Below are 16,108 nucleotides of genomic sequence, written 5' to 3' on the forward strand. Positions count from 1 at the left end.
AGGTACAGTAGCACCGAAAAGGTCTAGGCTGAAGCCGAAGCTTATATAGCCTTTTGGGAGGGGTGCAGTAAAAGGAAATCTGAAGGTTGATTTCTTTTTTTTGTCTTGTTTCTTTTTCAATCTTTTATTTTAATAAAAGATGATTAACCAGTAAGTAGTAACCACCTCTTTTATTTTGGCCGCAATATTGGTGAACGAATATTATACAGTGCTTTGCTCCATGCGCTACTCTCCATGCGCTACTCTCCATGCGCTCCATGCGCTACTCTCCCCTCTATACCAGAAAGCACGCTGGCTGTCTGGGACTTGCATGGCGGGATTCTTGTATCTCCATATTTCACCTTTTGATGTTTTTAATGCCCTACGTCGTCACGTTGCACAATAGTACTGAAGCAGATGTGCAAGCTCACAGCGCCTCGCATCATGAGGCCTTGTGAGCTTGTAGATCTATTTTCACCTATTTTAAATAATAAAAATGGAACAGCTTTGGACGTACAAGGTTTCCACCCGACGGCAACGATGGGCTGGCGTTGAAGCTCAGAGACGGGAGTTTCCTATTTGGAATGAGGAGCTGTGTAGTAGTAGGATACTGTACTGTACTGTACTGTACTGTACTGTACTGTACTGTACTGTACTGTACTGTACTGTAGCTAAGTGGCGGCGTGTGCAGGTGTAATGAGCTGGAAAACACCACTCATAATATCGTCTTACATGTGCATGCAGCACGATCTCACACATGTACTGCATTGACACCTGGGCCCCTATTTATCAACATGAACAGAAATATCCGTAAACCATGTGTACAGTAAACCATGTGTACAGTCAAAGTATGGATAAATATCCGTAAACCATGTGTACAGTCAAAGTATGGTATTCATGATGAGTTTGTGCTTTCTTGTATTTTGTGCTGTGCTTAATTGACAATTCTCACAAACCCCACCGGCTTGCGGTATCCTTTGATAAAATATGCACCATGCAATATTATTTTGTCCTTGTTTGTTAAGCCACTGCTACGATCCTTTGGGTTTCTTGTTGACTACAACATTTCGCAGTGTAGGTCATTGTTTTGCATAACTTCTTAAATTAATGCAAATCAGTTATTTCTGCAATGGGTACAGAGATGTAAGAGTACTGGAACATATACATTATTGTCTGAAAAATCCGTTTAGGAGTGGAGGAATCTGAAGAGATTTGTTGTAGAGGGGGGGGAAAAGGGAGCGGACCAAGTATGCAGCGCTCTGGGGGACACCAAAGGGAGCGGACCAAGTATGCAGCGCTCTGGGGGACACCAAAGGGAGCGGACCAAGTATGCAGCGCTCTGGGGGACAGAGGGGGAAAAGGGAGTGGACCAAGTATGCAGCGCTCTGGGGGACAGAGGGGGAAAATGGAGCGGACCAAGTATGCAGCGCTCTGGGGGACAGAGGGGGAAAAGGGAGCGGACCAAGTATGCAGCGCTCTGGGGGACAGAGGGGGAAAAGGGAGCGGACCAAGTATGCAGCGCTCTGGGGGACAGAGGGGGAAAAGGGAGCGGACCAAGTATGCAGCGCTCTGGGGGACAGAGGGGGAAAAGGGAGCGGACCAAGTATGCAGCGCTCTGGGGGACAGAGGGGGAAAAGGGAGCGGACCAAGTATGCAGCGCTCTGGGGGACAGAGGGGGGAAAGGGAGCGGACCAAGTATGCAGCGCTCTGGGGGACAGAGGGGGGAAAGGGAGTGGACCAAGTATGCAGCGCTCTGGGGGACAGAGGGGGAAAAGGGAGCGGACCAAGTATGCAGCGCTCTGGGGGACAGAGGGGGGAAAGGGAGCGGACCAAGTATGCAGCGCTCTGGGGGACAGAGGGGGGAAAGGGAGCGGACCAAGTATGCAGCGCTCTGGGGGACAGAGGGGGAAAAGGGAGCGGACCAAGTATGCAGCGCTCTGGGGGACACCAGGGGGGGAAAAGGGAGCGGACCAAGTATGCAGCGCTCTGGGGGACAGAGGGGGGAAAGGGAGCGGACCAAGTATGCAGCGCTCTGGGGGACACCAGGGGGGGAAAAGGGAGCGGACCAAGTATGCAGCGCTCTGGGGGACAGAGGGGGAAAAGGGAGCGGACCAAGTATGCAGCGCTCTGGGGGACACCAGGGGGGGAAAAGGGAGCGGACCAAGTATGCAGCGCTCTGGGGGACAGAGGGGGAAAAGGGAGCGGACCAAGTATGCAGCGCTCTGGGGGACAGAGGGGGAAAAGGGAGCGGACCAAGTATGCAGCGCTCTGGGGGACAGGGGGGGAAAAGGGAGCGGACCAAGTATGCAGCGCTCTGGGGGACACCAGGGGGGGGAAAGGGAGCGGACCAAGTATGCAGCGCTCTGGGGGACACCAGTCAATGACGTGTAAAGGGGTTTTATACCGTCACTTCACTTATTATTTGGAGGCGTTTCTTTATGTAAATGTGTGGGATTTCCAAAGGCAGATTATTTTTGTGTGCACATCAGGGGGGCAGTCAGACAGATATTTTGTGAAGCCTGAAACTCCTGAAAGTTCATATAATGGCCTGTTGTGGCGCTGTCACTGGACCCAAAAAACCCATAGCCCCATAGAAGTCCATGTATTTGGGCCCAACTTCACCTAGACTGTATTACCTTAATAAACATGGTCATGAATACTTTCTGCTTCCAGTCACTAGTTTAAAGTCTCATTTATAATGTCATAATATTCTTTTTGGAAAATTATGGTCCCATTTATAAAATGAATGACCATAAAGTCGCGTATGTTCTGAGGGGCGTGGCTACCGTTACAGTCTATGATCGGGAGTCCCCACTCACTCGAGTCAAAATAAAAACCAACGGAGAAGAAGGGGGGAAGTCCTGCCTCGTTGTCTGGGCCAGCCAATGGCCAGCTGGGCCCAAACGGATCTAGAAAGATGGCGACTTACAGTGCAGGAATAACAGGCTTCATTTTACGTCCATGTTAGACCCGGGGAACGCTTTGTCCATATCTTTTACAGTCTATGGTGCACATGAGTTGCCAAGGCCAATGCATGTTAAATCCTGATTTATTCTGATTAGGGACGTACAGTACCAATTTGGCCGATATCGATATCCGATATAATTAATTGCTATCGTGGCCGATAACCGATATAACCGATGTCGATATGATTTCATTCTATATTAAAAAAAATACATAATTATTTTGGCCATTCATTTGAAAAAAAGCAATGCCTCTTTATATCAAAACTTAGGGATGCACCGTTATTGAAATGTTGACTCATATTCCAACATAAACGGCTTTGAATGTAGTATATATTTTTAAATGTTCCAACTATTGACTCTTTCAAAAGCTTCCCCTAGAAAAGAGTGATATATTTTGCAGCCTTCATCATCATAAAAGCCTTCTTCAGGCTTTTTTTTAAAACATTTTATAAAAACTTCACCCGAGTTGGGATATTTCAACTTGAGCAAAGAAAAGGCGAATTTCACGCATTGGAGTCACCCGGCTCACCTCATTCACGTCTTGTATGTAATCACGCTGCACAGGAAAATATGTTTTCCTCCTGTGTGAACGCACCTATACAGGATGACAGGGGGGGGGGGGGGGGTTGCCAGGACAACAGAGGGGCAGACATAAAAGAAAACGACAAAGAAAACGTCCTCATAATAATGTTTTCCTCTCTCGTTTTGTACAATCTCATCTAGTCTCCCGACTCCCCTTTTAGTCCCCGCCGCTCCATCTCTCTCTTTCTCTGTCTGTCTGTCTGTCTGTCTGTCTGTCTGTCTGTCTGTCTGTCTGTCTGTCTGTCTGTCCAAAGGGCTGAGGTGCATTTCAGGAACAGTTTACAGGCCCATTGAGCTCTAGAAATGCTCCTGATTGTCCAGCATTGTTCAGTCTCTGAACCCACCTGCCCTCTCATTCACCCTCTCCCTGTCTCTGAACCCACTGCCCTCTCATTCACCCTCTCTCTCCCTGTCTCTGAACCCACCTGCCCTCTCATTCACCCTCTCCCTGTCTAACCCACCTGCCCTCTCATTCACCCTCTCCCTGTCTCTGAACCCACCTGCCCTCTCATTCACCCTCTCCCTGTCTAACCCACCTGCCCTCTCATCCACCCTCTCCCTGTCTAACCCACCTGACCTCTCATTCACCCTCTCCCTGTCTCTGAACCCACCTGCCCTCTCATTCACCCTCTCCCTGTCTAACCCACCTGCCCTCTCATCCACCCTCTCCCTGTCTAACCCACCTGACCTCTCATTCACCCTCTCCCTGTCTCTGAACCCACCTGCCCTCTCATTCACCCTCTCCCTGTCTAACCCACCTGCCCTCTCATTCACCCTCTCCCTGTCTCTGAACCCACCTGCCCTCTCATTCACCCTCTCCCTGTCTAACCCACCTGCCCTCTCATTCACCCTCTCCCTGTCTAACCCACCTGCCCTCTCATTCACCCTCTCCCTGTCTCTGAACCCACCTGCCCTCTCATTCACCCTCTCCCTGTCTCTGAACCCACCTGCCCTCTCATCCACCCTCTCCCTGTCTAACCCACTGCCCTCTCATTCACCCTCTCCCTGTCTAACCCACCTGCCCTCTCATTCACCCTCTCCCTGTCTAACCCACCTGCCCTCTCATTCACCCTCTCTCTGTCTAACCCACCTGCCCTCTCATTCACCCTCTCCCTGTCTCACCCTCTCCCTGTCTCTGAACCCACTGCCCTCTCATTCACCCTCTCCCTGTCTAACCCACCTGCCCTCTCATTCACCCTCTCCCTGTCTAACCCACCTGCCCTCTCATTCACCCTCTCCCTGTCTCTGAACCCACCTGCCCTCTCATTCACCCTCTCCCTGTCTCTGAACCCACTGCCCTCTCATTCACCCTCTCTTTGTCTCTGAACCCACTGCCCTCTCATTCACCCTCTCCCTGTCTAACCCACTGCCCTCTCATTCACCCTCTCCCTGTCTCTGAACCCACTGCCCTCTCATTCACCCTCTCCCTGTCTCTGAACCCACCTGCCCTCTCATTCACCCTCTCCCTGTCTAACCCACCTGCCCTCTCATTCACCCTCTCTTTGTCTCTGAACCCACCTGCCCTCTCATTCACCCTCTCTTTGTCTCTGAACCCACCTGCCCTCTCATTCACCCTCTCCCTGTCTCTGAACCCACCTGCCCTCTCATTCACCCTCTCCCTGTCTCTGAACCCACCTGCCCTCTCATTCACCCTCTCCCTGTCTAACCCACCTGCCCTCTCATTCACCCTCTCCCTGTCTAACCCACCTGCCCTCTCATTCACCCTCTCCCTGTCTCTGAACCCGCCTGCCCTCTCATTCACCCTCTCCCTGTCTAACCCACTGCCCTCTCATTCACCCTCTCCCTGTCTAACCCACTGCCCTCTCATTCACCCTCTCCCTGTCTCTGAACCCACTGCCCTCTCATTCACCCTCTCCCTGTCTCTGAACCCACCTGCCCTCTCATTCACCCTCTCCCTGTCTAACCCACCTGCCCTCTCATTCACCCTCTCCCTGTCTAACCCACTGCCCTCTCATTCACCCTCTCCCTGTCTAACCCACCTGCCCTCTCATTCACCCTCTCCCTGTCTCTGAACCCACCTGCCCTCTCATTCACCCTCTCCCTGTCTCTGAACCCACCTGCCCTCTCATTCACCCTCTCCCTGTCTAACCCACCTGCCCTCTCATTCACCCTCTCTTTGTCTCTGAACCCACCTGCCCTCTCATTCACCCTCTCTTTGTCTCTGAACCCACCTGCCCTCTCATTCACCCTCTCCCTGTCTCTGAACCCACCTGCCCTCTCATTCACCCTCTCCCTGTCTCTGAACCCACCTGCCCTCTCATTCACCCTCTCCCTGTCTCTGAACCCACCTGCCCTCTCATTCACCCTCTCCCTGTCTCTGAACCCACCTGCCCTCTCATTCACCCTCTCCCTGTCTAACCCACCTGCCCTCTCATTCACCCTCTCCCTGTCTAACCCACCTGCCCTCTCATTCACCCTCTCCCTGTCTAACCCACTGCCCTCTCATTCACCCTCTCCCTGTCTCTGAACCCACTGCCCTCTCATTCACCCTCTCCCTGTCTCTGAACCCACTGCCCTCTCATTCACCCTCTCTTTGTCTCTGAACCCACCTGCCCTCTCATTCACCCTCTCCCTGTCTCCCTCAGGTGAACCCACTGCCCTCTCATTCACCCTCTCACTGTCTAACCCACCTGCCCTCTCATTCACCCTCTCCCTGTCTCTGAACCCACCTGCCCTCTCATTCACCCTCTCCCTGTCTCTGAACCCACCTGCCCTCTCATTCACCCTCTCCCTGTCTCTGAACCCACCTGCCCTCTCATTCACCCTCTCCCTGTCTCTGAACCCACCTGCCCTCTCATTCACCCTCTCCCTGTCTCCCTCAGGTGAACCCACCTGCCCTCTCATTCACCCTCTCCCTGTCTAACCCACCTGCCCTCTCATTCACCCTCTCTCTCCCTGTCTCCCTCAGGTGAACCCACCTGCCCTCTCATTCACCCTCTCCCTGTCTCTGAACCCACCTGCCCTCTCATTCACCCTCTCTCTCCCTGTCTCCCTCAGGTGCCCGTGGCTTTCAGAACGTTTCTCAGTGGCCGTGCCGATCTACAATGGAGTTATCTTCCTGTTCGTTTTGGCCAACTTCTCTATGGCCACATTCATGGACCCGGGTATCTTCCCCAGAGGTGGGTGGGTGGGTGTGTGTGTGTGTGTGTGTGTGCGTGCGTGCGTGTGTGTGTGTGCCCGTGTCTGTCTCTACATAATAATATTTTTATCATTTTAAACGGTGTTGAGAGACACTATGCATGGATTCCATTGGTCCATTAACCCATTCTGACTTGAGATCAGATTCATACGAGGTTTCCAATGGACACACACTGGTCTGATCAACCCATTCTGACCTGAGATCAGATTCTAAAAAATGTCAGTCGTTCTTCGATTTTTCAAAAAATAGCAGACCTACAAGCTCGTATCGCGCCACTCGGTGGCGCGATATGAGCTTGTAGATCTGCTATTTTTAAATAGCTAAAGCACGACATGATGCTAACACCAAAATGGGTGCCCGGTCAGAATGGGTTAATATTTGGATTAAACATAGTCAGGGGCAGGGCCATTGATGGCATTACCTTAACTGACATTTTGCAGATTTGATTGACTGAATCATGTAAAACAGGATTAGCTCAGTCATCGTTTAGCCCAAATCCACATTGGCACATAATCCTACATTAATGTATGCATCTGGGTCACTTCAAAGTAATTATTTTGTGGCTAAATGCTTATTTATATATAAAAGAGCCCAAGCCTATTAAATAAAAATAGATGTTTTCATTGAGTATTTGTCTTGGGTTGACATTGCACCAGTACAGTATATGTCAAAGAATGTCAAAATATTGATGATGATAATAATTATTATAATAATATCTCAAACTTACATACATAGCGCTTTTCTGAGTACCCAAATTGCAATTTGTTCCCAAGAGGAACCAACAAAAATAAAAACAATTTCATTAGAGGGGGAAAAACACGCTAAAAGCTAAGGAATGAAATCACAAAGGGTGAAAAGAGTCGGCTAGGGAAAGCAATATTAAAGAGGTGGGTTTGGAGGGCAGCTTTTGATAGTCTCAATGTCATGTAGATAGTCATATCCTGCATAGTCTCTCTATGTACGCCTGGGGAAATCTAAATGCAGTATAATGGGCTAGAAGAGTGGCGAGAACGGCCATTGCCTAGGCCCACTGCTTTAAATCAAATGGTAATTTTACTTGAAAGTAATCCCATTGTATTCAGGTCAGGATCAGCAATGTTGGAACTAGGTGGTCAGACAACCTAACTGTTTGAGCCACAGTTAACCCAATCAGTGCCGGAAGTTCTTCAAAATAGGAGCTCTGGGGGGCCAGAGCTTTTACTCTGAAACCCACGACCGGGAAACAATCTACTAAAAAAAGTTCTCTTTACATTGCTTACATAGCTTACATTGCGATCATTTTAATTTATACGATATATATGATCCAAAAAGCGTTCATATTTTGCGGGAGAGAGACGGATGAGGAGCAGAAATGAAGCGGCAGTATATCGATCCGTTCATAACCACGGAGAGCGCCCTGGATTAGGAGAGACGAGTCATTCTTTCCGCCGCGCTAACATAACAGCTAAGTCAACGGTAAGCTAATAAATGTGTGATTACTTACGTGTGCATGTGTGTGTGTGTGTGTGTGTGTGTGTGTGTGTGTGTGTCTGTGTCTGTGTGTTGAATGATGTGCATAGCGGAGGAAGACGAGGACAAGGAGGATGACTTCCGCGCGCCGCTCTACAAGACGGTGGAGATCAGAGGGATCCAGGTCAGGATGAAGTGGTGCTCCACCTGCCGCTTCTACCGGCCGCCGCGCTGTTCCCACTGCTCTGTCTGTGACAACTGTGTGGAGGTACGCTCACACTCTCACTCTCACTCTCACTCTCACTCACACTCAGGCTCTCGCTCTCACTCTCGCTCTCGCTCTCGCTCTCGCTCTCGCTCTCGCTCACACTCACTCACACTCTCACTCACACTCACACTCACGCTCTCACTCACACTCACACTCGCTCTCGCTCACACTCACACTCACTCACACTCTCACTCTCACTCACACTCACACTCACGCTCTCACTCACACTCACGCTCTCACTCACACTCACGCTCTCACTCACACTCTCACTCTCACTCACACTCACACTCACGCTCTCACTCACAATCACGCTCTCACTCACACTCACACTCTCACTCACACACAACGTGACGTGATCTTACACACTCCTATCTGCTGTGTCCTAGGACTTTGACCACCACTGTCCGTGGGTGAACAACTGCATCGGCAGGAGGAATTACCGCTACTTCTTCCTCTTCCTGCTGTCGCTGACGGCGCACATCATGGCCGTGTTCGGCTTCGGCCTGCTCTTCATCCTCTACCACCGGCAGAACATCGACCGCCTCCACGCTATCGTCACGTATCCTTCTTCAAATGTGGGATCAAACTTATGACATGACGTCCAGAAAACAGATGCCACTTGAAGAGTGGTTAACCCATTTTGGTCGGGAACCCCTTTTGGTGTTTTAAACATTATGTTATAATTTAGCTGTTGAAAAATAGCAGATCTACAAGCTCATAGCGCGCCGCGCTACGAGATGAATGTTTCCATGACATGACAAAATGTTTTGGGTCAGGATCAGTAGCAGAACTTGCCTTTCCACTATATGGGTGCAAAGTAAGCTACTAAAATAATACCCAACGATGATATAGTTTAAGCGAAATAGGTCAATATAAGCTATAGGGATAGTAAAAAACATCTCAACTCGTATGCAATAGGAAAATAGCACTAGAAACAGCACCAGTAGCATGTAGCCCAAGATGTGTTGAATGTATAACAAAATTAAATGAGCAAGTTCTATGTATTGTGCTCATTCATACTGCAACAAGTCTACACTTCTTCTACGTTTGGTCATTGCGTTACTTGTCGATCAATATTGTAGTAATGTTCTTTAACAGCGATGGACTCAGCCTGGCAGTGATGTGTGTAGCAGGTCTGTTCTTCATCCCTGTGGCTGGTCTTACTGGCTTCCATATTGTACTGGTGGCCAGAGGCAGAACCACCAATGAACAGGTAAAAAACATACCGAGTCTGTGTTTGTCAACCTGTGAGGGAGTCATAGCTGTGGATGCCACTTCTGCTGCCACAACGTATGAATTTGAGCTTTGGAAGTGCTGCAAACAAAGCAACAAAGCATGCAGCAAACAATTGCAATTTAATTTAGAAAGGAATGGCACTCGGGGCGGGTGGCACAGGGGTGTACCTGCCCACCAGCACAGGTTCTAGAGGTTTGAATCTACTGCAGTGCATCTGGCTTGAACAAGTGCGTAAGGATTATTACGTGTTGTGTACATCTCTCCCCACTGTAGTATGCAGAGGTACAACGGTGAGAGAAAGTGCTTGGATTGAGGGCTGCAAAAAATGGCACATGACCTTTTTGTCCCCTTGAAAACTTCATTCAGACTACCGGTAGATAACTCTTGAGTTATTATGTTGTAATTCGAATTGTAATATGTTTTTTGGGTCCATGTGCGGCTGATTGATTTACGGATTGATTCTATTGAACAATTAAATTCAAACCAAAACAAAATGTCAGGATAACATAATAAAGCCCAAAGGCTAATGCATTTCCAATGTGGTCCGTTAGGAAAGGGGCAGGACAGAAGATCTACGTACAGTACACAGCTACTGAGTGTATTAAATTGTGGTTCATCAATAAATCACTCCTGCACTAAAACAATACGACATCCTTCTATTGACCAAACATCCCAAGCAACAGATCGTCTCAGGAGTTTCTGGCAGCCTTCTCCACAGCATTGATTTGCTTCTGCGTACAAAAAGGTTTCCTTGTCTAGGTTACTCTTCCGGGGAGTGGCCCGGCCCCTTTTAGTGGAATAGCTGTGAAGTGAACATCCCTCATCTGGTTATAGTATTATTTAGAGACGGTAGCATGCCATGAACAGTGTTACTGTATGTATAGCCTCGGTACCAGGCTTTCATTTTTGTTGGTGCAAAAATTGAAAGCCTGGAGGAACGCATTGGCCGCTCTGGTCTAAAAGTGGGAGTCAACCCTTCCGGGTGGGCGTCGCTCCAAATGATGTGACGTAGCGCTGCACTATCGGGGAGAGGAGGGGCCGGGGTTGACGGACAGATCGATGAGATCCAATCAGGGCGTGCGCAAATCTCAGCCGCGACCCACCCCTCTAGACCAGAAACCTAACACGTTAGCTCAGGCTACTGTATGTACAACTCAATCTCAGAGACTTGATCCTCAACTATCAACCGCCCAATGCAAACTTGAGATCTCATGGGGAGATTCAGAATAATCCTTATTGATGTATTTCTGAGAAGCCGAGCCTACTTTGTGATACCATTGCACCAGGAACAACCTGTAGGCCACAGTAGGCTGAATTACAGCTTCTATCAGGGTCATCATTGCCAATGCTTTCCTGTCCAAAACTCTTGCAACCCCTGTCCTTTGATGAATCTTGGTGAGTATATGGATGGGATAAGAATTTCGATTCATCGTTAACAGGATAAAAAAATATATATATATTAATAATATAAATAAGAAAAAATGGAGGACAAATGGTATAAATGGACAATATTTAAGAGTATGGGGGAATGAGAGTCAATAGTAAATGCCTAGATACATTTATGTAACAAATTTGAAATGCAATGTCGATGTCTTTTTCTTTTTTCTTTTTCTGTTCTTTTTTCTTTTTTCTTTTCTTTGTATGTTTGTGGTGTTGTTGTGTACTGTAAGTTTTTTGTCTGTCCTGTAAAACTAACAAAAATGTAAGTACAAAAAAATATATATATATAAATATATATATATAAATAATTACAAAATAGAATATTTTGAATAATGGTTATTATTTTGGTCACTTCTACATGTCCCTATAGGGGTGAGTACTTTTTGGGCCCGTCAGCTCTCTACAGCTTGTACAGTATGTTCGCTAACACTGCAGCACAATTCTCCAGCTCAGGTCTATGAAAAATGCTGTTACAAATTGAGTTTATGTTAATGTAATGTTGGTGTCTGCATGAGCCCCTCAAGAAATAAGATTCTCTCTCTCTCTGTCTCTGTCTCTGTCTCTGTCTCTGTCTCTGTCTCTGTCTCTGTCTCTGTCTCTGTCTCTGTCTCTGTCTCTCTGTCTCTCTGTCTCTCTGTCTCTCTCTCTGTCTCTCTCTCTGTCTCTCTCTCTGTCTCTCTCTCTCTCTCTCTCTCTCTCTCTCTCTCTCTCTCTCTCTGTCTCTGTCTCTGTCTCTGTCTCTCTGTCTCTCTGTCTCTCTGTCTCTCTCTCTGTCTCTCTGTCTCTCTCTCTGTCTCTCTCTCTGTCTCTGTCTCTCTCTCTCTCTCTCTCTCTCTCTCTCTCTCTCTCTGCTCAGGTGACGGGGAAGTTCAGAGGAGGTGTCAATCCCTTCACCAACGGTTGTAGGAAGAATGTCTCCCATGTCCTGTGCAGCTCGCTAGCACCCAGGTATACTAGTCTGTTTTACACTCCTATCACTCTCTAGCACCCAGGTATACTAGTCTGTTTTACACTAGCACCCAGGTATACTAGTCTGTTTTACACTAGCACCCAGGTATACTAGTCTGTTTTACACTAGCACCCAGGTATACTAGTCTGTTTTACACTAGCACCCAGGTATACTAGTCTGTTTTACACTAGCACCCAGGTATACTAGTCTGTTTTACACTAGCACCCAGGTATACTAGTCTGTTTTACACTCGTATCACTCTCTAGCACCCAGGTATACTAGTCTGTTTTACACTAGCACCCAGGTATACTAGTCTGTTTTACACTAGCACCCAGGTATACTAGTCTGTTTTACACTAGCACCCAGGTATACTAGTCTGTTTTACACTAGCACCCAGGTATACTAGTCTGTTTTACACTAGCACCCAGGTATACTAGTCTGTTTTACACTAGCACCCAGGTATACTAGTCTGTTTTACACTAGCACCCAGGTATACTAGTCTGTTTTACACTAGCACCCAGGTATACTAGTCTGTTTTACACTAGCACCCAGGTATACTAGTCTGTTTTACACTAGCACCCAGGTATACTAGTCTGTTTTACACTAGCACCCAGGTATACTAGTCTGTTTTACACTCGTATCACTCTCTAGCACCCAGGTATACTAGTCTGTTTTACACTCGTATCACTCTCTAGCACCCAGGTATACTAGTCTGTTTTACACTCGTATCACTCTCTAGCACCCAGGTATACTAGTCTGTTTTACACTCGTATCACTCTCTCCATCTAGACATCATATTATTATTATTTATACTTTTATCCAATAAACCAGTCCCCTTCATGTTGTCCCCTATGATGCAATGTCCCCTTTTGGGGGCACAACATATTATTGTTATGCAATGTTTTTACTACATATTCTGTCCTTGTTCTCCACTCTTAAGGTCATTACACACTGGCGAATTAGCGACGCGATATATTCGTGCGAATAATTCGCATTTAAAAAAAAACAATTGAAGTCCATGCAAGCTTCCACATCAGTGGCGAATGTGCGAATGTGCGAAAATGCGACCGTTTTCGCTTTTATTTGTTCGCTCTGGTGTCGTATTTTGCAGAGATTCGCAGGCGAACTGCAACATGCAATATTTCGCATTTTCAGATCGCTTATTCGCATCGCGTGGCTAATTCGCCAGTGTGTAATGACCTTTACTTGTATCTTTGTTTGGTCGTTGCTGCGGTTCTACTATGACAACTGAATTTCCCTTTAGGATCAATAAAGGTCAGGTCTGTCTGTCCACTAATCTGACCGTGTGTCTCCAGATATCTAGGCAGGAAGAGGCCTGCTCAGGGCGTGTGCGTGCAGCCACCTTTCCTACGGCCCCAGCTCACAGAGGCCCAGCTGGCTGCTAAGATCCTGGACAACGGCATCCAGGGAGAGCTGCACAGGGTAAGCCTTCAGCTAGAAATGCTGGGGTTCTCTTTATGCTGAGTCAACAAAGAAAGACATCGCTGATTCACCAGAAACCACAAGACCTGACAGTGGTAGTGCACTGCTGGGTAATGTGGACAAATACCTCCATATATCGGTATTGTGACGATATTAAAATGTCTTATTTGTATGTATTATAGTTGTTCTTTTTTGCTAATGGTACAAGATACCAGGTTTGTGGCTCTTTCGGAACGGGAACTTTGGGGGTTGAGGGGTAACATACACATTTTTTTGTATACTATTATTGTTTTATTGACCGATATGTGATTTGGAAAATATTAATAAAGAAACGTTGAAAAGAAAAAAAAGACTGTCTGCCAGATGTGACGCAGTGTGTCACATCTCTGAAGCCGGGAATGCGTGCACGTCTCCTTGTAGTTTTGCAATCTTTTTCTGTGCTTTTCCGGATTAAATTCTGTGATGTTTTTCAGAAAGACCTCAGGTTTTAGAAGGCCTTGGGTCTAAATGGCTTAAACCGTGTCACCACATGATGCGCTGTAAGCTTGTAAATCGGATATTTTCACATTCTTAAAATCTATATATATTGTTGGTGCTTAGTCACTTCTCTATGCCATTGTTGACGTGATTTCTCTCTCTGACTCTCACTCTCTCTCTCATATTCTTCTTCCTTTGCAGTCCAAGTCCAGTCTGGAGATGATGGAGAGTCAGTCATGTGACGCAGAGCCACCACCTCCTCCTAAGCCAGAGCTGCGCTACCCTGGACTCTCCAGAGGCAACACAGAGGGTTAGTAACACTGAGTAACACAGCTTTAACTACCCTGGACTCTCCAGAGGGAACACAGAGGGTTAGTAACACTGAGTAACACAGCTTTAACTACCCTGGACTCTCCAGAGGGAACACAGAGGGTTAGTAACACTGAGTAACACAGCTTTAACTACCCTGGACTCTCCAGAGGAAACACAGAGGGTTAGTAACACTGAGTAACACAGCTTTAACTACCCTGGACTCTCCAGAGGAAACACAGAGGGTTAGTAACACTGAGTAACACAGCTCTAACTACCCTGGACTCTGCAGAGGAAACACAGAGGGTTAGTAACACTGAGTAACACAGCTCTAACTACCCTCTAACTACCCTAACTACCCCAGAGGCAACACAGGGGGTTAGTAACACTGAGTAACACAGCTCTAACTACCCTGGACTCTCCAGAGGAAACACAGAGGGTTAGTAACACTGAGTAACACAGCTCTAACTACCCTGGACTCTGCAGAGGAAACACAGAGGGTTAGTAACACTGAGTAACACAGCTCTAACTACCCTGGACTCTCCAGAGACAACACAGAGGGTTAGTAACACTGAGTAACACAGCTTTAACTACCCTGGACTCTCCAGAGGAAACACAGAGGGTTAGTAACACTGAGTAACACAGCTTTAACTACCCTGGACTCTCCAGAGACAACACAGAGGGTTAGTAACACTGAGTAACACAGCTTTAACTACCCTGGACTCTCCAGAGGAAACACAGGGGGTTAGTAACACTGAGTAACACAGCTCTAACTACCCTGGACTCTCCAGAGGCAACACAGAGACCCCTTTTCCACCAGTTGGTTCCCAATGGGAACCGGTTCAGTTCTTTTTGGTTTTTAGTCCATGAGCCAGAGCTCCAAAATGGGTGGGCAAACTATACCCTATATAAAATTGTTTATAGGATCAATACAAGTAAATTAATACATGATAACCCTTCCACAGTAGTACCTTTTTCATATTTTTGATTATTTTTCATATTTTCCTACATAATGCCTCATTTGCATATTTAAAAATGTAAAATTTGTAATATAATAAATCATTGCCTTCATGTAAGTACTCAATTGGGGAAGTTTCATGGTGATAACAATCTAATATAGGTATGGTTTTGCACACTCAATTCACAATTAACGTTCCAATTTTGGAGCTCTGGCTCATGGACTAAAAACCAAAAAGAACTGAACCGGTTCCCATTGGGAACCAACTGGTGGAAAAGGGGCCAGAGGGTTAGTAACACTGAGCAACACAGCTCTAACTCAATCCACTGGTCGTAGTAGTAGTATTAGTAGAGGGTCGCTGTGTCTATATGTCCAGAGCTTATCTCACAAACTGCTTGACTGATCAGCACCCAAATGTCTTGTGCACAAGTAGTAATAGAACCTCCACTATTGTTTTATGAATACTATTTAACCCATTTTGGTGTTAGCATTATGTTATGCTTTATCTCTTGAAAAATAGAAGATTTACAAGCTCGTAGCGCGCCACCGAGTGGCGCGCTACGAGCTTCTAGGTCTGCTATTTTGGAAAAATCGAAGAACGACTGATATAGAAACATAGCATCGAGAATCTGATCACAGGTTCAAAATGGGTTAAGTTAATTTTCATAATGGAAGTCAATGAGGAAGTCAATCAGACTGAAACTACACCAAATACGACGTCGTACGTCATAGACATGCATCACGACCGTCACAGACTGGTCACGTGAAAACTCCAAGAACATATTGGAGCCACCACGCCTTTCCCATGTGGACCCCGGATCTACATGTTAACTTAACCACTTTAACCCATTCTGACCGGGCACCCATTTTGGTGTCGGCATCATGTTATGCT

At 47.0% G+C, this 16,108-nt stretch overlaps 1 protein-coding gene across 1 annotated transcript in view; it reads left to right on the plus strand.

Annotated features, from left to right (window-relative positions):
• Positions 1–16,108, plus strand: part of zdhhc5a (zDHHC palmitoyltransferase 5a) — a 36,028-nt gene that overhangs the window by 7,275 nt on the left and 12,645 nt on the right. The window contains 7 exon segments of the mRNA XM_083766092.1: positions 6,546–6,667; positions 8,247–8,404; positions 8,791–8,963; positions 9,515–9,617; positions 11,937–12,028; positions 13,346–13,472; positions 14,151–14,259. Coding sequence (XP_083622218.1) covers positions 6,546–6,667; positions 8,247–8,404; positions 8,791–8,963; positions 9,515–9,617; positions 11,937–12,028; positions 13,346–13,472; positions 14,151–14,259 — 884 coding nt within the window.

Source organism: Protomyctophum parallelum, assembly GCF_964188405.1.
Source record: "Protomyctophum parallelum genome assembly, chromosome: 5".
Lineage (NCBI taxonomy): Eukaryota > Metazoa > Chordata > Actinopteri > Myctophiformes > Myctophidae > Protomyctophum > Protomyctophum parallelum.